At 39.6% G+C, this 24299-nt stretch overlaps 1 protein-coding gene across 2 annotated transcripts in view; it reads left to right on the forward strand.

Moving 5' to 3' along the window:
- The first annotated feature begins 5676 nt into the window (after positions 1–5676).
- Positions 5677–24299, forward strand: part of dmxl2 (Dmx-like 2) — a 43979-nt gene continuing 25356 nt past the window's right edge. For both annotated transcript variants that reach the window (XM_088004191.1, XM_088004190.1), the window contains exons 1-15: positions 5677–6108; positions 13413–13538; positions 13802–13873; positions 13998–14076; positions 14282–14426; positions 15774–15840; positions 15953–16125; positions 17131–17311; positions 17408–17588; positions 17680–17898; positions 17995–18266; positions 18865–19134; positions 21229–21458; positions 22684–22886; positions 24068–24189. In XM_088004191.1, the coding sequence (XP_087860317.1) occupies positions 6022–6108; positions 13413–13538; positions 13802–13873; positions 13998–14076; positions 14282–14426; positions 15774–15840; positions 15953–16125; positions 17131–17311; positions 17408–17588; positions 17680–17898; positions 17995–18266; positions 18865–19134; positions 21229–21458; positions 22684–22886; positions 24068–24189 (2427 nt within the window). In that variant the 5' untranslated portion in view covers positions 5677–6021. The remainder of the gene's footprint in view (positions 6109–13412; positions 13539–13801; positions 13874–13997; positions 14077–14281; positions 14427–15773; positions 15841–15952; positions 16126–17130; positions 17312–17407; positions 17589–17679; positions 17899–17994; positions 18267–18864; positions 19135–21228; positions 21459–22683; positions 22887–24067; positions 24190–24299) is intronic.

The raw sequence follows: 24299 nt of genomic DNA on the forward strand, positions 1-24299 counted from the left end.
AGAACAAACTAAAAATGTGTGTGTGCGCGCGCTCATTAAATTGTGTCCTTTGTACACAACATGTGGGTCCTTTCACCACCGTGCTTTAAAAAGGCCCGTCTTTAAGTCTGCCCTCTGGACGTTATCGGATCATCTCAGACAAATGGAGGTTCCGAACGCAGCACTTGACACATCTATATCTCATTCAGTGTTCAGGGATCATTTTAAAGCAATGTATGAAAGATCCAAAGTAAAGCTTAGAAAAGACCTTGAAAAACTTTCTTTAAAAGGTCTCAATACGGTTAATGTCCTGATAAAATGAATACGTAAATGCATGTATGCATTTAGTTTTTGATATCAAATCTTTACTTTCACTTCATTTGATATATGATGTGTCTCTCGTTGTTTTCTAAAACCCAACCAAAGAGATAACTGTGTAGAAATATCCAGAAAAAACAACTTCTTTAGGATTAAAGCACAGCTTGCACTGTATATTACAAAAAACGACTGTACTGTCAACGTTTGATTTAATCAGATCAATTTCCAGCAAGGGTAAAAAGTTTCACTGTTTTTTTCTTTCTGTATAAACAATAATCAACAATAACCATTGTACTATCTGAAAAATTATGCAATAGTTAGTAAAGAAAGCAACAGATACCGTAATGTGTTTGTGCAGCCCGTAACGGTCGCAGACCCACGTTAATGTTTTTTTTTTTTTTAATTATTCACATATTCTTTTTATCTGAGCAGCCATCATGTGATTGCTTTTGGCTCCATTTGTGCAGCTGAACACATTCGGCTTTGTGAAACGGTCAAGAGGAGCATAAAGACGCTGTAAATGACTGAACGCTTCCGGATCTGAGACTGGGAGCGTGTTCAGCACATCTGTGCATGAATAGCGCAGAGGGAGGAAAACCTGAGTGTCCTGCTTGCACGTCCCTCACTCATTCTGCTCAGTTTGAGATCCATGCGGGTGTTGGTAAAAAAAACAAAAAAAAAAAACAGCCAAAGTGTCTCAGTTGTGTTATTTAATATTGCATATCTGCCATTAATAGAAGAAATCTCATTCTCTCTCTGAGAAGATTGTTCACTGTTTCGTTTAAAGATTTTCTGGAGAATTTTGTCCTGCGGTTAGTCTGGCTTTCTACCACAGTCCAAAAAACATGACAGGGAGCTTAAGTGGTCTCTTGTGAATTGTCCTCGGTTGTGGATGAAAACATTTTCCGAGCTTTATTGAGCTTAATAAGAGTGTGTCTGATTACTTATTTAGTGCTTTCATCATTCCAATGAATGAAGTTTAATATTTTTTGCATTGTCATAAGCTACAGCCATTTTGCTTTTCAAATCAATAAAACATTATTTTTAGCATCCTATGCAAACCTTCAAACAGAAACAGATTTTTATCTGATATGTTAAGAGTTCACATGAAAACACATCTTTTTAATTGCCTATTATTCCAAATTTTTTGTACTTTTTAAAAAACATTTTTAAAATTTCATTGGTAAATTGTGTTTTTTTTTCTTTTTTTTCTGATCTGTAAGTTAATGTAGAGTTTGAAACCAAAGCCAGAGGAGTAAAAGTCCAGTACAACTGAGGTCATGCTGAGGTTTTTTTTTTTTTTGCTCCTCAGGTACCTTTAATGCTAATGTCGGATTAGAGCCTGGTGCTCTTGCTAGATCTAACCTGGCTGGACAGGTTAAGGAGTATCGGCCAGACCGAAGTGTGCGCTGGCTGAATTTTATGAGCTAAGCTTACATACAGCTAAGATAAAGAAGAAAACACACAAAACAGCGTTACAAAACCACAAAATAAATTTAAAAAATGGGACGTCTCCACGCGTGGAGCCACGGGGCCAACTCAGTTCTGTCAAGCGTGAAAATTAACATCGGCAGATGGAACAAGGTGACATTACGCAAGGGAAGAGAGATCAGACGAGCAGCAGTTTAGATGAGAAACTTCAACCTTGCCTCGAAATGAGAGGAATTAAAGAAATGGTAACATGGTGGACAGAGGAAACTGACTTGGCGTGCCCAGGGGAATGGGAAGAAGGAACGAAAGCGAAGCTGACAGGGAAACCCGCAGGCAAGAAACTAGGCTATACTTGGATCCAGCAGGAGAGGAGGGCACAGGACTGGGATGGCTAAAGAACTGCTGTCAGTGACCCATTCTACAAGGAAGCAGATCAGCTGCAGATGATGGCTGAGGTATTTGGTTAATTCATGACCTCAGAAGAAATAGTTTCGGCTGACAGTGGAGTTGAGCTCCGAGTCTGAAGCTAAATAATTTGCAAATTTCATTAATTGATTCTTCGACTGCATTACATTTCCTTCAGTTGTAGCATTTGTGTGGAGAAGTATTGAAGTCGTTGGTGTTGGTCAACCAATCAGAATCAGACTTTAAAGAACATGTTCTCACATTTCAGGCAAACTAATGAAATTTTTCTTTTATTTTTATCACATTTCTCAGACTTATGGGAGAGTAAATATCTCCTGGCTGAAGCCCTTTCAAGTTCAAAGCATCAACAAAACATTTTTATTATTTTATAGACTTACTTGTTTTAGATATTTTTAAAAATATTTTTAAATGTTTATGTCAGAATGACACCATATGTGACACATATCAGAATATGTTGACACATGGAGACTGATTGTAACACTTCAGGGTCAGACACACACGTTCATATCGTTATGGCTCAGGATGCCTCTCGCAAGGGATAAGAGGATGTTAAATCTAAAACATTCTTTACAACATTTTAAAGAAAAGCGGCTCTTGTGGGTGAAAGTTCTGATCTGTTTTTGATTCGATCTCTGATGGCTCAGAAATAATATCTTATAAATTTCTGTGTGTTTGGGAGGAATGTAATCTAATTACCAAACGACAAGTGTATCCTGCATTTCCCACATAATCTTCACTGTATTTTTATTTTATTTTTTTTAGCTGCAGCTTGCAAACATTACATTTCACCAGTATTACTGACACATCTGTTTGGGAGCATGCAGAAGGTCCATTACAGTTTTGCCACAAGGAGCTGAATGTTTTTGCACCTCGGGGGGCCAGACTGGAACTCCCTTCAGCAAGCAGCCATCCGTGAAATGGGAAAATCTATAACCCGTTTAATTCTGTTCTCTGTAGATCACAGCCTTCTCTCCAAGTGACACGAGAAGGCCTGCAAGCAGCGGTGACCTGCAGACAACCTTCCCCCGTCCTTCCTGCAATATTGAAATAAACAATAACTCTTAGGTTGTCCAGTTCGCCCACACTGTTTTCTCCTGACTAAGCACTTTAGTATTTGAGTTTCACAATGCTACTACATTTATATTTAGACATATGTTTTTATTTCAGCATGCTTGGCCAAATAATCAGTACTTCTCGAGCATTAATTAATAGCTTTTTATAATCTACACCGGATTCCTCATAGTCCTTGCATGAATAAGCAGTCCGTGGAGCTGTCTGTCTGCTTTTCTCTTGTTTGATTAACGTGGTTTGAGCCGCAAGCTGTCAAGAAGTAGATGCGTTAGGACGATCACCTTTTCAGTTAAAAGGAAAACATTTCAAAACTTCATCCTCCAGGGATGCAGTCACAATCTTAGTCACTCTGGCTCTCTGCAGCCTGCCCTTTAGAACTATTCAAAGACTAAAAAGATGAATGAGGCAGATATCTGGCAGGGACTCACTGAATTTCAATTTACTGGATGGCTCCGTAGGTTACATAATGCCAAACATGGATTTTTTTTTTTCCCCCACCTTGCTGATTAATATTGCTTTCAAGGGCCTATAGCATCCTGGATGCAATTTTAACCAAGTGTTTTTAGTTCACTGACCGCTAAAAATATGAAAATAATAAAATAAAATAAAGAAGTAAGCCAAAATGACTGATTCATGCTTCTACTTTTTTGGTTAAAATGTAGACCAAGTTGTGTGAGACTTTTGGTGCCATTAAATGGGAAATGTAGAGATGCTAAAACATTTTGACTTTTTTAAACCTGCCGTTGTTGACGCGTTTATGCGTGTGTCATGTTCTTTCTGAACTTTTGCTCTTCAGCTTCCTGCTCTTGTTGTCCTACGTGTCACTGTGGCCTGAAGGCGACTCCTGCCTGATATCAGTGTGGTGTGAATAAGTAGGCCACCGATGTGACTGTCAGCTGTGTATCAGTTGTATAGATCTGTCCCCCTACTTATCTGGGGACAATAAAGCAGATTGCTACTGTGAATCTGTGAATGGGGGTGTAAAAGTAAGCGTAGATATACAGCAAAAACTCCCTGTGTGCTGCTCTTAATCACATCAGTGAGACAGAGGGGAGCAGATAAGGAGATGAGAGACCGTCACCGAGAAGTTTAATTAGGTCTGCCTCACTCACCTTACTCTACAAAATATGACGAGTAGATATCACTGTCCCCTTTTTTGTGTCAGTGGCTTTTAAAACAAAGGACAATTGGAAAGAACTGAAAATGTTCTAAAGATTGTTTTTTTTTTGTTTTGACATTTTGACAAAGTTTCTTTTGTCACTCTTTTGACAAAGTGAAAATCATGTTCTATGGCTTCATTACACGAGGAGGGAAATATTACAAGCTTTTATTTCTTGAAATAAAACCAAAGATTCAGTGTCAGAAAACTGGAAGATTACAAGATCAATTTAAAAAAACATATTTTAAAGAGAATTATCAGGCTTTTATAAAGTATGTTCATTTCTATGCACTATATACTTTTTTGGGCCTCCATTTGCATTAATTTGCTATTAGCAACTTATATTTTATATATATTCAGCAGCAGCAGCTTTATTAAAGACACAAATAGGTCCATAGACAGATAATTAAAGAAAATAAAAAAGAAGGAAACAATCACATAAAAAGATAATAATCACATATCGTATACAAGTCACTGATTTACCGAAAAGCTAGACCGCCAGCGATTCCACATTGTGGACTTAAACCTGACTGAGCTTTGTGAAATATCTGTTAGTATCTGGATGATGTTTGTAGAAACCTTACTAGATAGAACCAGACTATTGTCAAGGCAGAATGGCATCAAGTGATTCGCAAATATTGAACTTTTATCAGAAATATCTGCATTCATGACGCCCACAATTAAATATTGGTATTTACTACTAAATGCCACATTTAGTTGTATTTTCAGGATTCTAAAATTGCTGACCCTTTGCTGTCAAAGCAAATAGTGTCTTGATCCAAATGCCACACAAATTCACTTTAGTAAATATGAGAAATGATGAAGTAGAACTATAATTGAGCATGCAAGACAAGAAAACTGGCTTTCATAGGTGATGAAGACATCTGAGATCAAGCTTTATTTTACAAGGTCCATGTTAGTTCATGAAAACATGAGAAAACAGCTCTCCTCTGACATTCCAGTCACAATTTATTTTTCTAAAGTATGTTTTCATTATTACGTGCGCATTGTTTGCTATTTTGTCTATGATTACATATAAACTCTTAATACTCACTTTTTTTTGCCTCATATGATCAATATCCTCAGTTCCACGAACTGTATAGAGCAACAATTATAGAAGAGCTGTAAAGGGAAACAGGACGAGCTTAAAACTATATTGAAACTTATTTATTTAAGCTTCGTTCTCTCGTAGACACAATAACAGAATATTATTGAGGGATTCATACACGTAATTTGCCTGCGTTATTCATTAATTCCCATTTCCATATCTAGACGGCACAGATCTATGGCCATTCAGTCGTGCCTTGACAACGTCGGGAACGCGCATGTCAGGATCGTTGCAGAGATCCTGCTGCCTTGGCTCTCACGATCAATCGTGAGGATGGTGTTGTCTGCGAGGGGCTACGGACGCCTCGTTTGTTGTTTTTAAAACAGATGTCGGGAGCCGATGAAGTCACATGAAAACGGACTCTAATACCTCCTGAAGCCGACTGTCTGTGGAGAAAAAGACGCCACTGTCAGACCAAGGACAACGCTAACATTACTGATGGAATTCCCAGTCGTTGCTAGATGGAGAAGCCGAAAGGGTGGACTCGTTATAAATAATTAAAGAACACTGCTGCTAAAATAGAAGGAAAATGCATCTGCACCAGGTGCTGACGGGAGCGGTGAACCCTGGGGATTGTTGCTACTCGGTGGGGAGCGTTAATGACATTCCCTTCACGGTGAGGCTTTGAATTTTATTGCTGTTTGCACAAAATGACAGCGGTTCGGGCTAACCACTGACTAGCTAGCTGGGACAGTTCGCCAGCTGACGCTTACGTCCACCGCAGACGCGGCTGGCGAGCGAGCTAAAGCACCAGCTAGCCGGGTTACCTTAGCAGAAGAGCCGCACCGACATATTCCCAGAGTCCAGACTACAAGTAGCATCCTAGTCACGTCCCCTTTCTGATTTACTCCCACGGCCGTCATTGATAAGCTAAATATGCTGCGAGTGACATGTTATCGCATTGAGCAACCCAGGCACTCAGGTGACCTTTAGCTGCATCTTAAAACGTTAGAATTACCGCAAGGGAATCCCTGTTTTTGCGCAGCCATAAGGTTATTGAGGAAACATATTTACTACGGGACCAACTCCGACTAAATAATGAAGCTGGGCGGTGCAATTTTACCGAGACCAGAATAGCGTTTGAGCATTGTATATTCTTGTATGTGGTCGTTGCACAGGCTAAGCTCGCTACCATTTGGCGTTAAATCCTCCTCACGGATCTTTAACTCGCTGTCATCCCAGCATCAGCTGCGCCTGCCATGACGTAGAGAGCCATATATGGATACATGCGCTAAAAAAGCCTGACTGGCACAGTTTGTTGTTCAGATTCAGAATGTTGTACATTTTAACCCAACACTGTCTACCACAATTTTCACACGCAGGACTCAGAATATAGACGAATATTACCGAAAAAATATGAATTATTTATATTTTAGATGCTGGTGTAGGACAGCAGTCATTCAGTAACCTGTTTATAAACATGCTGATTAAACAAGGAACACACAAACACACAAAAAAAAAATCTGTGTTTGTGATTTGTTGACCCCTTTGGGTTGTAAAAATCAATGTGTCAGTATGTGGTCTGGCAGCTTCCCAAAATTACTGTGTGCCTCAAGTAGATAGCACAGAGAAGCCAAATCAATATTCCATTTTGTGCAGTGGGTGATGGCAAAAATCTACAGTCTCTGGTATGCAACGTGCTCCTACTTGTTGGCATTAAGTGGATTGGTCCAGGCAAAGCATTGAGATAAGGAATGTAAATAACAAAATGGAGGAATTCTTGAGTCAGCTGGGTTATGAATGCCTGCACGAGGCTTATCGAACATCTTGTAAGGGGGGAAAAAAACAACAGAACCTTGATTAGGAGAACACAATATCCTGAAATACTGTTTTGCTAAATGATCCGTATGAAGTATTGAAGGTAGCCTGTGTTGTGCCAGTTTGCATGACTTGAATCTGCTGAATGTGTGTTAGAAATTCTTCAGCAGCTTTCAAGCACAACAGCAAACAAAAACGAAACTGTGTGGACCTGTTCCTGAAACACGTTGCTTATGGTGTTATTTATAACATCTTTTAACATCAAAACATGCAGATGGATCGCTTTTCCTCTTCTTTTTCTGATTTTCCCCCAATCTGCTGGACAATACAAGACAAATATTGTTAAACTATGGCAGGGTCTTCTCCATCCTTGCCCTAGAACCCGGTTTCCAGATGAAGGCAGTTCAAATGTAAACAGGCGGATGTTGAACCCGCGGTCATATCTGCTCAACAGCAAAGGACAGGCATGGTTGTAAAGCTAAAGCCTTGGTAGTCGCTACAGGGCCCTGATTTCTATGTCTGGTGTTTTTCTTTCTGTGTTTGAGAGGGTTATTTGAAGAGCACTAGACATCATGTCCAATGCGTTTACGCTCACACTGACCCCTAAGGCTCCTAGGCTTGACCCTGACAAAACACACACACACACACACAAATACATAGCTTACGTCGACCATGAATGGACAAGCTTTGGCAAGGCATTAACAGCGATTCATGGTTAGATTTATTCTTAGATACGATAAGAGATTTCCTTAAAGTAACACCGACGGTGAACCTTGTCTGACCTGTTAGATGGTGTTTATGTTTTTTTTTTTAGAGTCTGCCTCCAGACTAGCTAAAGGCCTTTTACATTAGTAACTGAGGAAAAAATAGATATCAGAAAATATAATGCTGGCTAATTTTTAACCAGCATTTTAACACAAGATTTCCCTACAAAAACGTTAAAAAAAAAAATAATAAAGATAGAAAGTGAGACTGGTTTTATGAACTTGCTTTTTTTTTTTTTTTTTGCAGATATGCTTGGTTTTGGTGCAGACTAATGGCACTTTCACACCAGAGTTGTTTGGATTATCTAATTTGTTTGAGCAAGATTGGCTGTTGTTGGAGCTGTGGTTTGGACCTAATAAGCCAATCTATCTGTATGATTGATGGAAATCTGTGTGACCCGAAAATTATAGGAGTTTTTAGCTTTGACTCATGTAATGTCTCAACATTTGTCCATCACTGAACAGAACTGAACGGGACGCATCAGAAATTGTCCGATTCTGTTTCTCTGTTGAATTAATTGGACTGTTTGTTGAAGAACTGTAATCAACAAGACTACTGAAAGCCTCTTTTTATTATTATTATTAAACTAAATTAAATTGTGTTTTGAGTCATTACGGGGCTTTTGTAAGTCTAGGACATTTTACAAGGACTTGCCTATTGCCTAAATAGAAATCACCAAAACGAATCAAAAATGCAGACAAAATACACTTTATCTGGCAGTAATTATGGCTGAGGATTCTTGTTTTTCACCTCAATGTCGCACTTTGTGGAGTGTCTGTGTGTGCGCGGAGTCTTGTAGTTGGCTGAACAAAGAGGCCACTGTTAAATGTGCTGTTTGTAGGATTATTGTTGTGACGGAAAATGTTAAATAGTGTCTGGGAGCAGGTGCAGAGCTCTTTATGTTTAATGGTGAAAGCCTAGTCAGCTCTGCGGACTCTATGTGTACACTTACCCCGTATGACTGTGCAGACTGAATAACGGCTGAATTTTATTTTTATTTTTTTAAGGTTTATGTCTGCTTTTTTTCTTACTTGATTTAAAGGAATAACCCACCAAATTGGATAATAAAAAAAAAAGGCAAAGCATTTTGGGCAAGATGTACAACGTTTTATTTCTCTAAGGAATTTTCTCTCGTGTGAATTTAAACTGTAACCAGAATTCAAAGGCGAAAGCCTGATGGAGAGGCACCAAGCACGGCCTGGATCTCGTGCAGTTTTCTCGTTATAAGCATCTGTTTTGTTTGCTGTCATGTGACACAATAGCAAAGGCCCCAAAAGTATAACTGCACACAGAGGGTCAGAGTACAGGTTATATGGATAAACTGTGCCTACCAGCTGACAGAACCATCACAGTTAACGACGGGTCAACAACTGATGAACTATAGTCAAAATGTTACCCTCTAAACATGCTAGCTGAGACAAACATGGATCTCACACTTGATACTAGCAGCTGTGGTTGTGGAAAATGTGTCAGTTTTTGATGTATGAAGGCAGAAGTGTTTTATCATTCTCCTTCCTCTTATCTGTTTCCATCAAAGCACATGACTGCTTTTGCTCCTTTTGTTGAAAACACACACACAGTTAAAAGCAGCTTCATGTTTGTCCTGTAATAGTTTACCTTTGCTATCTTTCAAAAGTCCGCAGTTTGCTGACTTTGCTTTCAAAAGTGATACGGGAAGAAATCTAAAGTAGGTAAAAAAAAACAAACTAACCTATGCTGTTGATTTTCTTAGAGCACTGGTTTTTTTTCCAGACAGTGCTGCTGAAAGTACAAAATTAGAATAACCTCTAAAAACCTCAGATTTTTTTATTGTTTATTTTAACATGACGTTTTAAAGTGCAGTTCCCTGTTTTGAGGCTCTGCTTATTGTTACACCATATCCAGTTGTATTCTTGCTAGATAATGCTTTTATGTCAAACAACTTTGGGGATTTTGCTGCATTTGCATTGCACTAAATAAACCACTGAATGGTTTATGCTGCCTGGATTCAGTGGAACGATCAAAAGCAGTCTGATCAAAAAAGCAGTCATTGATCTAATCTGATCAATGACTGCAAATATTATGTAATTTGATCTAATTCAATCAAATTAGATTATTTGATCTAATCTTTTCTTGGATCAAATACTTAGCTTTTCTAGCTTTACAGTGTTTTGATTGGACGAGGTTTTCAAAAGATGTCGGAATTTCAGCTTAGTTCATTTGGAAAATAAAAACATCTGTCAATCAGTTCCATAATCTCTAAATATATAAAATAGAAAATGAATCTTTCTGTAAATACGTCAGTATTATCTGTTGCATTGTCCATTGATTAATCTTTTTTTTTTTTTCTAAAGTGCGGCCCAAACGAGAAACAGAACTGCTCAAAATGTAAAAGGAGCGTAATATAAAATCCTCAGAAAAATATCTGGATAGTTAGATTTCATTTTATTTTATTTGAGCATTGCTGTGGAAATGTATCTTCACAATTCTTCAGAGTACTTACCAAAGGTACATGAGTAGGAAATGGTCTGGTCCAGGTGTACAAAGTAGGTTGTTGTTCTGATAAAAAACCTTTAATACATGCTAGTAATAGGACCTTAGTTTCTCAGTGAACTGCTTTCAGATACATTATTGTTTTTACTTAAGACCCTACTGTCAGTTTACTGACAATTATAAACAGCTTTTATTTAAGAACATCTTTCAGTAAAAACCTGCAAATTGTTGATTTGTATTTTCTCCGGAAAAAGGAAGATGATTATAAAATAATGTTCTAATGATTTCTCATTTTACTTTTGACGTTTAAGTCTTCCCCTTATTGCTTTTTCCCACTTTAACACGTGTACTTCTTTTCCACAGAAACCGGCAGTCACATGATGTGCTAAAATGCTTTTTTGTTTCAGATCAAGGCAATGACTCGCGTGCCACAGAATTTAGGAAATATAAAACTCTGTTGTTGAAGAGTTTTAGTTGTGTGGGCCACATTGTCTTTTAAAGTACAATCCTGAATCTCTATATCATTGTGTAACAATAAAATTAACTTTTGAATAGGACCAAATTTTAAATTGCCTCGTGATCCCAAAGCAATGTTTAAACTTTGAATATTTTTAACACGTCTTCTTTTGTGGGAAGAGAGAAACGATGCAAGCACACCGAGGCTCAACGCGTCCAAGGTGTGAGGTGTGCTGCCGACAAACTGGGTAGAGTGAGCTCTCATATTATGCTTGTGTGTGTGTGTGTGTGACTAAGAGAGAGAGGTGCAAAGCAGTCCTAGACGGTGCGTGACAGTGACTGCTTTTAATTTCTGCTGTAATGTGCAGGTGGAAATGCTGCAGTAATAGTAAAGCAGCCGCTGCAGCTGCCTTAGCACTGTCTACATCCTACAACCTAAATCTTAGCGAGGTCCAAACATGAGCCAGCAGCGGTCTCCAGTGTTAACTTCACCCACTGGCTGTGGCGTTGTGCCGCTCCGTGACCCAGCAGTTCTCAGCTTCTCCTCCTGTTCTCCTGAATAATGAAAGACACGAGTCGTCATCTTGGCCGCGCTGCTGCTTGCGAGGCCAGGCTTGCCTGTCTACCAGGTGCTGTTATCATCTCTGCCATTCTACTATTGCACGCTAGCTGACAGCTCTAACTGCTCTCAGATCAATTTACCTCTCCGTTCATGCTCCAAATCCAAATACAGGTCGTCCCACTGAGCCTGCTGGGATATAAGCCGGTGCTGTATTTATTTGAGCAGATGGTTACTTTTGAATTCTGCAATGTGTGTGGGTTATCGGCGATGTTATATAACTGCAGCAATGTGTTTAATATTAATTAGGTCTGTTGGAGTTTTGGTTTTCTTTAACGATAAATAAGAATGCTGCAGTAATTGTTCTTCTGTTGTTCCTTTGAGAATGTTTCTCTTTTTCGCCTTGCCTTATAAAATCAGCTGTTGCAGGGCCGTGTGGCGTAGACCAGAAATGACCTATAATCAACCCTTCAGTCAACATTAGTGTGCAGTAATGCACGATATTTTTAATGTCGAAATAGAGCCACGTTTGTGATTTTCTTTTCAAAGACGGTAAAATCAAGTGAGAGTCTTTCAAGGATGCTTAGAAGAAGAAGTACGAATAGGGAAAAACACTGCTTCCCTGCAAGACAGTTAAAACTATGGAAGCCTTGGTGTTTCATCTGGACAGCAGATGCCCTGCAGCCATCCGCTGTAAGGACCAGTTGTCCCTCAACATATGTAGCGAGATGTTTGAGCGTGTTGAAGCATGCTGCTTTGCATGTCTCTTTAGGAATTAACAATAGGGTTACAGACTTTGAAAGAAATGCCTGTGCAAGGTTTTTTAATGTTTTTAGTACTTGCATTTTAAAATACCCTGGGTTCTATTGATTACAATCGATCTGGTCATTTGCGAAATACATAAAACATTTCGAAGCAAAAGCAGGTTCTTGCACACCCGAGGTTTTTCCTATAAACTAAATTGGGAAAGTGGCACATACAGCAACACCAAGGAAACGCTGTGAGATAATGTGCCTGTTTTTATTTTCATGGTTGGTTCCAAATCATCAATAAATATCAGTTGAAGAGTTGTGTAAAGTCTAGCGGTGCAATTTAAATTAAGTTTTATTACAGCACTATTTGCAGTTGTGGAGCCCTGATCATACACAGTGAAAAGTATTGAAAGAATGTTTGTGATCATTTTTTTAAACCTCTTTTCAGCCACTGTTACCATTATCACAATGAAGACCAGAAAAATATCGTGCTGAAATCCTCATCCCTAGTTATTCAACTGCTGTGTTTTTGTGCAGAACCTTCCCACTGTTTCTTTTTGCTTAGTTGGATGCAAATGATTCTTTTTAAGTAGAATTTTGCAAATATCCCCTTCAGTTTTTTTACCCAGCACTATTTTTACGTTAAGTTACTATTTTGCTCCTCTACTTCCAAAAAAATAGAACAACATCCTGTTTTACTATTGTGATTTAAATTAACAAAAGGGAGTTGATCTGTTGCTTTTATGCCTCATTTTGACCTGCAGATACGCATACAGGATTCTAATAATCATCTCTAGTCAAACTTTATTGCATATTTATAACAGCTCGTGTTTCTGCTAATGGAAAACTGATAGTTTGTTGCAGCCAGAGATGCTTTTATTTTCCATTTACCAACTGCACCGCACAGCTGGATATGTGAGTCACGATGACAGGTGCACAAGAGCCTCCCACACTGTGCATTTGTTTCTTGCATATTAAAGGACATGACGGTTTACTTCTACATGCATTTGCGTATCCCGAATTTTAATTGGCTTGTGTCGAAACTGAAAGCTTCAAACTGTGGACGCAGTTGTGAAGAGCTAGTGTACAAGATGTCATCTCGGGCGTGAAATTTAAAACCTTTCAGCCTTGTTTCCTGTGTGTCCATCTCGTCTTCAGGCCTACGGATCAGGATGCGATGTAGTCATCTTGGCTAGCGACTTCGACTGCGTTCAGATTATCCCGGGAGCTCAGAATGGAAACATACAGGTGGGCTGTGTGGAGTGCTCCCACCAGCTTGGCAGGGTAAGTGTTGATTACACCCTTCAGATTCGTTCGCACATAGTTTTTGTCCGTCTGCGAGAACCGAGGATATTATCAATTATGTTGAGCAGAATGAGGAACATTCAGCCCTGTTTGCACCAGTCTTGTACTGCCCAAGCTCTGTCTGCTATCCTGCGCTCTTGTTTCACTCCCCTCTCTATCCTTCTGTCTTCTGGGAATGACTGTGCATAAGAGCTGATGGGGTGAGTAATGCTGCGATGATGAACATGGCTCTTTATTTTTAGATTGCCGCTTCTTACGGAAACACAGTCTGCATCTTTGAGCCGCTTTCTATCAATCCCAATAAACGCCACAAGGTGAGTACAGACACCAGCATATTTCACTGATTTTCGTGATTTCAGACAGCCTTCAGTGGATTTTCATTAAACTTGTGTGCAAATAACATTGCATGGTGTGTCTCGCTCTCCTACCGACTAATAGCAACTTAACTATCAGTGGCAAAAGACAGGACAGTTCTTTCTTGATGCCATCACCTACAACCTGGCCTGGGACCCGCAAGGTATACATACGCTTTCTGTGTTTTTAACCTTTTCCCAGAATAAAATGATCCACATTTTTATACACAGCTTCCACCCTTAGCCCCTTCGATTTGTCCGTAATGACATCTGTGGTATGAAAACATGACCGTATGCCTGCTGCGTTGTGTGCTGTGGGAGTCGCCGTGGGACGTAGGGTGTGCTAATGAAGTGCTTTTGTGACCTCAGGGAACCGTATCCTGGCAGCAACTGAACGACTCCAGCTGTGGGCTCCTCCACTGGCAGACGCTCTCATAGAAGAGGAGGATGGGCAGATGATGGAGGACAAACCCCACCCTGTCCTCAGTGACTGGAACTGTGTCTGGCAGTGCAAGTGAGCGTTTGCCTTTTTCTGTCCGTATAAGTGAAAATCATCAAACGAGTCTGTTGTCGGCAATGACAACACATCTGTTGATCCATGCATCATAATTATACGATCGTCTCCAAGCATGGCAGTTATGTTCACTGCCATGTCCAAAATCATAAAGTACCTACTCGGACCAATTGATTCACCAGGAGAGTTCACATTATACTGAGAAAACATTTACTGGTTGTGCAAATGTCTCCCAATGAGTCTGTCATTTTTATTTACACTACTGGTGAAAATAATTTGGTTTAATTTGGGAAAAAAGTCAATGATGCTAAAAGTAATTATTTTGAAGCTGTAATGGTTTTTCTTGGATCACATTTGGATTTTTCCTCAACTTAAGTCTAAGGTTTCAGTTGGGTTATTAGCTTGGGGTTGAAATGGTTTTTCATCAGAGAAGAGTGTCTGTGTTGGGTGAGGAGAGATCCGCGCTCTCTGCTGTGTTCACTTCCACAAAGCTCTTCCACGTGTCCTGCCTCGATGGTCTTAGAGTTCTCACTCCTTCCCTTTTTCTGTTTTGCCAAAAAAGTGGCTGCACATCAATTTGAATGATTATGTTAAAAGGTTTCAGTTCCTTCTGTGATTTCCGTGGAAGTTTCCAGATTATGCCACTGAAGACATTACGTCATTGTCCGCGTTGCCTTCCCGTGACTCAAAAGCCTTTTTATTGTTTCAGAAAAGTGAGTTATATACTAAAAAACGGATACAGAGATCATTTTTTAAAATGTTTTTTTATACTTTCAAGATTTTCACACAAAAAATTATGAAGGTGTATGCACCTTAACCTTTAGTTTTTAAATGTCACATGATATAAAGAATGTTTTTTCCTCTCTAAAAACCACTGTCCATTTTTGCTGTGGAAAATGTTATTTTAAATGTTTTTGCTTTTACAGGTTCAAATCGAAACCAACGTGATTTTTTTTTTTCGTCACCTCCCTGTACTCTATGAAGTTATTAACTTATATTTTACACCCTGAACCTTGCGGAAGTATAACTTTTCCTCGTAAAACGTTATTGGCGGCTATGTTTTCTCAGAAAAGTGAGAAAACACTTGCGTAAAATGACTTTATGCCCAGCTGTAAGCCACTCCACAGTCACCAGACCTAGCTTAAAGCTGTGTAAACACACACACGCGATGTTACTAATTGGTATGTGATGACACATGGAAAGCCAGTGAAACAGGGAAGTGCAAGCTCACAGTGACGCAGCGCTCTGGACTTCCAAAATGCCTTTGGTTTTGTTTTTGTGCAGTCTTCCCCATTGAAAAGTGAACGTAGCCAAACATGTTTGTGCTTATTGTTTTTTCTTTCGCAGGACCGCTGCGTCCATTCACACCGCCAAGTGGTCTCCCGATGGGGAGTACTTTGCAACGATTGGGAAGGTATGACTTTCATTTAAAAAAAAAAAAAAAAAAAAAAAATGGAGCAAAAACTGATTGTCTGTGTGATGTTTGTCTCATGTGATGCCGCGTGTTGATGTCTGTGTTTGCATAGGATGACTGTTTACTTAAGGTGTGGTATCCCACCACTGCCTGGCGCTCAGCGGTGGTGGTCCAGGACCCATCTGACAAAAAGTCTCCACCTGTTCACTTTTCCTTTGTTTACTTGGCCCATCCTCGCTCAGTCACTGGTATGTCCTGGAGGAAGACCAGCAAATACATGCCCAAGTAAGAAAAGACAGGATTCTGGTCAGAATAATGTCTTTTTGTTCTTTTAGTGTGAACAGTGCATGCAATCTTTTCAGCTGTTTTATCCCTGGTTTCATGTTTTAAACAGACTGTCATAAAAAATGATAACGTTAATGGTTTTCCCTACGATCTTTACCAAACTGGGTTTTTTTATTTATTTATAATGTTCTGAAAACTATATCAGTGCATCTTTTTTATGCATGATTCTTTTTACAGAACACGCCAACACATGCTGGACCTTACCCTAAATTAACAGTCACAACTAAATATTTATTCCTACCTCATAGCTTAATGATGATTTACTAAAGTGCCTCGTTTTACAAAAATCACATAGTACTAATTGCATGAAGCCACTGGGAAATCTTCATCAGGTAGCAGAAAAAAGAAAACATTCTTATTTTGTTTGAACCAGCAAAATAGCGCTTCTTCCTTGGCCTACTAAAATCCAAAGTGAAAACGTAGCCAAAGTGTCTCTCAGGGTGTTGTGTTTCAGACGGCATCCGAATCCCAGGATAATTCAGGGCTAGCTTTAAATAGCTCCGGCAGAAGAAAAGACATTCTGTAGAGCTTGATCAGACTGTGTTGCAGATGAGATGCTTCCCGCATTGATTTGTTTGACAATTGAAAATATATATATATATTTTCAGATATTAATTAAGTTTTTATCTAATCCAAGGTTTGATCACAATTAATCCGCTCCCCTCTAATATAAAAAAAAAACAACAGATCTGTGTTTCAGGGAATATTTGCCTGGTGCAAAAATATGCTGTAAAGGCTTCATCAGTCAAAGTATTTTTGATTGGAAACTGGACTTAATCGTTTGGAGACCAGGGATATTTTAAACACCAGGGCCGACAGTCATATTGATAAGATATGACTCTGTCTGGGTTTACAACGATTGTCTTGACATCTTTGCATCTCGAAAGCGGCTCAGAAAGTTTCGGTGAATGAATCTCGAACGTGTGATTTGCTTCTGATTTTTAGGGGAACGGTCTGCAACGTCTTGCTCACGTCCTGCGAGGACGGTGTGTGCAGGTTATGGTCAGAGACCCTACTACCAGAAGACAGCCTGCTGGGTGGGCAGATCACTGAGAACACACACACTTTCAGCTCCAGCCTCCCGGGTCTGGCAGGAAATAAGGACAAAATCCAGCACGCTTTAGAGGTGCGTTCTGCCTCAGCGCGCTCATTTGAAAACTGCGACAGATATTCGTGAATCTGCATTTCTCATCGTTTTTGTTTCTGAACTCCGCTTGCTTAGTCAATCCACCACCTGAAACAGTTGCGCCGGGGCCGGCGGCGGTCTTCTGCTCTGGTGGCCCACAGCGACCTGCTGCCCTCTCAGCTGGGCACACAAGACGCTCACACTCACCGCCACATTGCTCACCATGCCAACGCCCTGTGTCACTTTCATATCTCTGCCAGTATTAACCCAAACACAGGTAGGTTTCCTGTTGTTTAGACGTTTTCACCCCCGTGCAGAGTTTTCATCTTCACCACAGGTTCTTTCTCGCTCCCTCTGCTCCTTCCTAGACATCCCCTCGACGCTGGCTGACTCCTCAGTATTCAACCCTGAAGACAGCACCGGTGGTGGAGGCTTTGTGGTTCACTGGCTTAACAACAAGGACCTCAGTTTCACTTCATCAATGGACCTTTTTATGTCGCAGCTCCGCAAGTTCTCCGAGCAGCACCTGGACCAGACTACTGACGAGCCTCTAGACGCCGAGGGATCCCCTATGAAGTTTGATTTTGGTATGGTTCACTTTCGGTTCCTCCAATGACTTTCTAAGCAATCCTAAAAGTCGCATAAAGTGGTGAATAAAACATACGTTTTCTTTGTCTTCTTAGACCTGGATGAGATGTCTGACAAAGCGTCCTCGGAGCACGGAGAGGAGGGGGATTCAGGGGAACAAGGAAGCACTAAGGCGTCCTCCCCTGGATCCAGCTCCAGCATGCCGTTACCGTCCATGCTGCTGGAAAGGAAGATGGAGACTCTGACCATAGAGTGGAACAAGAGTCCAGACATGTTGTTCACAATACACCCCGCTGATGGTTCCTTCTTGGTTTGGCATGTGAAGTACTTGGATGAATTCAACCAGGGGATTTTCAGACAAGTTCAGGTAATCAAGAAGATTAGCTATGAATATTTAGGTAGGCGTTAATAGCTAAAAAGCATCAATTTTAAGAAACTAGCACTGCAAAAAGATGTTAAAGATGCTGTCCAGAGATGTATTTTTTTTTTAAAGTTACAAATGTAGAGTGACATTAAAAAAAAACAAAAAGCATGGATTTCCACTGTGGGGTATCTAAACACACAAAAAACACAGTGAAGAAAAATACAACAAATTCTGTTGTATTTTTGAACACTCATTGGCTATGAGTGTTCATAGCCAATGACATTTAAGAGACAGAAGAGCTAATCAGCTGGTTTTAGTGAGCAGTTTGAGAGACCTTCTGCAGGATTCTGAAGCGTCAAGTTATTGAATCTATTTATATTTCTGTTTTGAGTTATTCCTTATAACTAGATTTTCTCCGTATCCACCACTTGTAAAATGAGCAAATGCCATATTCAGCTTGTATCACCTCATGTCATATTGCTGTGATTTTATGTTTTAACCAGCTGTACAAAATACAACAAAGTATCAATTTTATTACAGCTATAGAAAGAAAAAAATCACTATCAACAATTTTTTTTTTCCTCCTCCAAATCTTCGCCAGGTCTCCTTCTCCTCGCGCATTCCGGTAGCATTTCCTGCAGGTGATGCCAACTCCCTAAGTAAAAACATCCTGATGTACGCCTGCACTTTGACTGAGAGCGAGAGCGCTGGTACCGGCGAACAGGGAAGAATGGTCCAGCGGATGTCCCGCTCAGCGTCCATATCCACCGGCCTGGGCTCCACCGCTGTCTCTCCCTCACCAAAACTTCGCCCTGGCATTAGCCCTGCCGTCATGATGGTGTCGAAGCACGTCGACGGATCTCTCAACCAGGTACAAGCCTGGGAATCGGCGTGTGATTTCTCACATGAATTTCAAATGACGTCTTTTATACTTTGCATCAGGGCCGTGCAGAGACCACTAAAGGGGCAGGTGCCCAAATAAAAAAAAAAGGCACATTAATAGGACAGACTATTAAAGCCACACAGCTTTCAGAGTTTAATAAACAATGATAAATTACAAAACTGTGAGATATACATTCAAAGCTAAGGAAAATCTCTATATAGAGCATACAACTATGCATATGTAAGATATTTTATTATGCAGGTCTATTTTGTTATAGGAAAGTATTGCAATATTCAAACCCGCAATTTAGCAAAATATGTAAATCAGAGCTAGACCACACATATTTTGTCTTTACAGAATTACACTATTAAAAATATAAACAAGGGCACAATGCAACCTTTTAGTGGACTGTAATCTATAAAAAAAGAGCTGCCTGTTTGCTACTGCAGTGGAGATGAAGATGGTCCATTCAGGAAAGCAGAGCTGCATCAAACTTTAATGTGGAACTGCAGAAAGACGGGGGAAAAAAAGCAAAATTTGAATTGTTAATGCATGTCACTATGAGAAAAACCTACTGAGTTTTGCTTAAAAAACTTTTAAAAAAATTAAAATCACACATTTTTGTCTCATGAAGTGATTTTTTTTTTTTTGCAAAATAAACTTATTTGCACATGTCAGAAATCTTTTCTTGCTATTCAAAGTTTTTGTTTGTGACTCAAAGTTTTGCTTGTGATTCTCACATGACGTCGGGGGCAAAGACTAAAATCACAACAAAATATTTCTGATGTGTGCAAATAAAAGTTTGTTTGGCAAATAACTTTTTTAGTTCATGAGACAAAAAATATTTAATTTAAAAAAAAAGGTTTTTAAACAGAATGTTTTGTTTCTTAAAAAAGAAATCATTACATTTCCAAAAGTTTTGATTACAATTTTATTTTATTTAACTGAGGTTAGTTTTTTTTTTCATTGAATAATTGGGGAAAAATTTAACTACATACTCTGCGAACCAGACCCTAAACTTAAAGTCTGGGTTGAGTTTTTTCCCCTTCATTAATGACACACTTTTATTACATATATTATATCTATCATGGTAATTCAGGTTGAGTTATTTTTAATTCTAAATTAATATCCTTGTTGGTCTTTTATTTAAGTGCTATTCTTCAAGATACATTTACCTAACGCCAGAATAAATGCAGTGTACATTATGCAGCAAAGGAAATTAACAGACATATATCCATAATGGAGATAATAGGTTTTGGACGGGCGATGAGCATAAGCGATACTGAAGAATGACTGATATCATTAATGATACAGGGAAGAAGCTTTTTAGTTATCTTGCTTTGCTAGCAAAGTCGTAGCTAGCAGCTAGCTAATAGCACAACAACAGCAGCCTAATGTCTGCATGATAAAAATACTGAATCGATAGATAAGAACAGTTTCTCCTCCCCTGGCTGTCTCCTCCCCTCAGTCGTTCTTCAGAGAAAGGCAGACTAGAGGCCTGTCAGTGTCTGTTGTATTTCATTACCTCTCTGCTTAAACCGCTGAAGCAGAAACGATACTTTCAACGTTTTCCGTCATCTGACAAGCAGCAAGTCTGCTCCATTTATTCACCAAAAACGTTTTTTTTTTTTGTAATTCACCAAAAACTGATCTGTAATCTGGAACGTTCGCTACGTTGAGCTCCAGTTAGCCGCCTTATCTCGCTGCGCGAGAGGCAACTGCGTCATGCGTCACGGGCAAAAGGTCAAAGGTAACAAGGTGACCGTAAGGCTTATTATGTTGTACAAAAACCCCCAACAAAAAAAAACAAATAATTTTAGTACATGTTATTATGTGCCAGAAGAGGGCTTAGAAAATAGTAATACAAAAAAATAAATAAATTTGACCAAAAGGGCACTTGGGGGCAAGGAGCAAAAGGGGCAGGTGCTCAAGCACCCCCAGCTCCCCCCTATCCGCCTCTGCATGTGCCTGCTTTGCATAATTTAATAGTTTCCTCCTCAGCTATAACATCCTACTGATCAGATTTGGTGGTGCTTTATGTTTTTCCTCACAAGCTGTCTTCTTCGTTCTCTTTAACCGCAGTGGGCGGTGACATTTGCTGAGCGTTCCGGCTTCTCCAACGTCCTGACTGTTTCTCACAAGATTCGTTACTGCGGCCACCGTTTCCACCTAAACGACCAGGCCTGTCACACTGTGCTCCCGCTGCTGCTCACCTCCTCCCACCACAACGCGCTGCTCACCCCTCCCTCTGCCCCCAGCAGTTTGGAAGGGGAGCAGCCCCAGTCCTTTCCTCCACCAAAAGGGCTCCCCAGGTACAGAACAGACGAATAATGCAAACAACTAATTCTTTATTCATCAGGCTGAGCGAGAAAATAGACTGCTAATCATTGTGATGCTGTAATGGAACATTTTGTGATGTGCTCCTCACCCCTCTTCTGCTTTAGGTTATCTGCGTAGTCTTATCATGAGATTGGTCAAGACCTCTGCATTGTCACATAACAGCAGGGGAGAGCTCCTTGATCCTGGAGGCCGTCTAAGTGTTACTTCCCCCGACCCAGAACTTATCTGCCCTCTTTAGCATGGAAGAACAACTTCCTATCTTTAACAATAGACAAATGTCCAGACCATCTGTGTTGGGCTCCGCAGAATCCTTGGTACATAACAATCAGGGATTCACACCTTTTATAGGTTCTGGTCAGAGAAGACAGACTTGATTGAAGAATAGTTATGAATCCCTGATTGTTATGTACCAAGGATTCTGTGGAGCCCAACACAGATGGTCTGGCCATTTGTCTATTGTTAAGGAAAGGAAGTTGTTCTTCCATGCTAAAGAGGGCAGATAAGTTCTGGGTCGGGGGAAGTAACACTTAGACGGCCTCCAGGATCAAGGAGCTCTCCCCTGCTGTTACTTGACAATGCAGAGGTCTTGACCAATCTCATGATAAGACTATGCAGATAACCTAAAGCAGAAGAGGGGTGAGGAGCACATCACAAAATGTTCCATTACAGTATACCAATCTGAATATGAAGCATTTTCTTCTGTATCTCGGGATCTTCTTACATAATGAGAGCAACGCCCACAGACGAGCCCATCTCAATCATTGCTGTGTCCTCCAGATCAGAAGTGCAGAGTTTTGTTTAGTGCTGCCTTTGCTTCCAGCACGTAGACTAATCAATACTGCCACTCCAGTTGCCTGAAAATGGCAAATGAAAATCCATCCTGCACTCAGAGAAACATTCTGCATGATAAGAAATAGATAGCTTTTTTTGTGCGTCAGATGAAGGCTGTGTCCAGCCAGAGCCTGATGGGTAATTTACTTTGTGTGGAAAATTCACGCATCTTTTAGTCTTTGTATGTGTTTACAAATGCAGCTTTTTTTCAAGAATAATGTAAAAATAAAAAATTGAATTGTATTGACATTTTATTTTGAAAATGTCAGAACTTGTTTAGTGCAACGCATCCTGAATGACGATTACAATGATTAAACTTCCTGTCTACTTGAAATATGATTTCACCTTCTACATTTGCACTGACAGGAAGCAGCTTCGTAATGCAGCTACAAGGACTTTCCACGACCCAAACGCCATTTACAGTGAGCTGATTTTGTGGCGAGTGGACCACATCGGACCCCTGTCCTGCACCGGAGGGGTCTCTGAACTGGCCCGCATCAACTCTCTGCACACGTCTGCCTTCAGCAATGTGGCTTGGCTGCCTACACTGGTACCCAGCACAGTACTTGGTAAGTGCTTCATATAAGGCTGAACGATGATATATAGGACATATATCATCATCAATGTGTGCAATGCTAATATTGTGAAGGACATCTAGCATTCTGTTAGATGTTATATTCATAATAGGGATTGCACTAATCAATATTATGTCTCATTTCTAACCTGTTTTATTTTATCTTTAAACAGACCAGTTGGTCTGTTCTAGTGTATGAGTTTATTTCTAACATCACTGAAAAACAAGAGTTAAAGAAGCAAAAAATATATAATAGTAAACAGTAAATAAAATAGCTTCAATGATTTTACATTATTTACTGTGTAACAGCTGGATGTTATGTTTATCGGGAGACGTATAAACTTATTAAATCCAGTAGCTCAACGTGAAATTTAATTTTGTTTGATGTGTCAGTAGCCATTACACTTTTCTTAAACGGTCATTAAACTTATCTCAAAATAGGATTGTTGCAAAGTTAAAAGTTGCATTATTAGATCTGTGTTTAATGAAGAAGAGATCCCAGACATTTCCAGCATAATGCCAACACTTCCAAATCTAGCAATTTTCATAAATAGGCGTAATGCTTAAATGTCTTAGAACAACAGTGTTGTGCTCCTTTCAGCTGAAAGTTTCACTGACTGTTTTTCTCTAGAAGCCTGAATTAATCTCAGACGTGTCTCTCTATGCACAACATAGTTTCTCTTTTAAACAGCTCATTGCATCTTTGTTTTCCATGATTACATTTTTAAATGCTTCAGTGTCGTTTTTTTTCAGTAACAGCACGACTTGTACTTGGCATAGTACATTCACTGGTTGGAAAAGATCACATTGTTGCATTTGCAACTGTAACAATAATGGTTTTTTTTTCTTCTTCTTGTTATATTAAAACCCAAATTTTTATTTGGCTAAAACATCAGAATTGTGTTTGACAAAAGAGTTAGATGACATCAAGATGATGTGCTTGAACAAAATAATGTCACATATCCACCAAATATCAAGACATTCTAGACACGCATCATAGCTGCTTACTAGATATAAACATGTTTGTAGCCCATAATATAATTCCTCTCACTTGAAATATATTTATCAGTACATAATAATGAATTAATTTGATATTATGTCATATTTAGGTGTTGTTATGAGTCTGTGATTTGGCTATGACATTACTTGAGCTATAAACTGCGTTGTGTCTGGCAGGAACCTACTGTAACAGTGCCAGCGCCTGCTTCGTGGCATCAGACGGTAAAAACCTGCGTCTCTATCAAGCCGTTGTGGACGCCAGAAAACTACTGGATGAGCTGTCGGATCCAGAAACATCTGTGAGTGAACACGTTCATTTCTGCTCATTTGAAATATGTTGTTTCTGTCTTGAATATATGAAACCTATGAGGATATATCTTCCAGATTTCTTTGCTGTAAAGCTAAGGAG

Source organism: Poecilia mexicana, unplaced genomic scaffold (genome assembly GCF_051168715.1).
Source record: "Poecilia mexicana isolate PSO_F unplaced genomic scaffold, ASM5116871v1 scaffold_3, whole genome shotgun sequence".
Taxonomy (NCBI): Eukaryota; Metazoa; Chordata; class Actinopteri; order Cyprinodontiformes; family Poeciliidae; genus Poecilia; species Poecilia mexicana.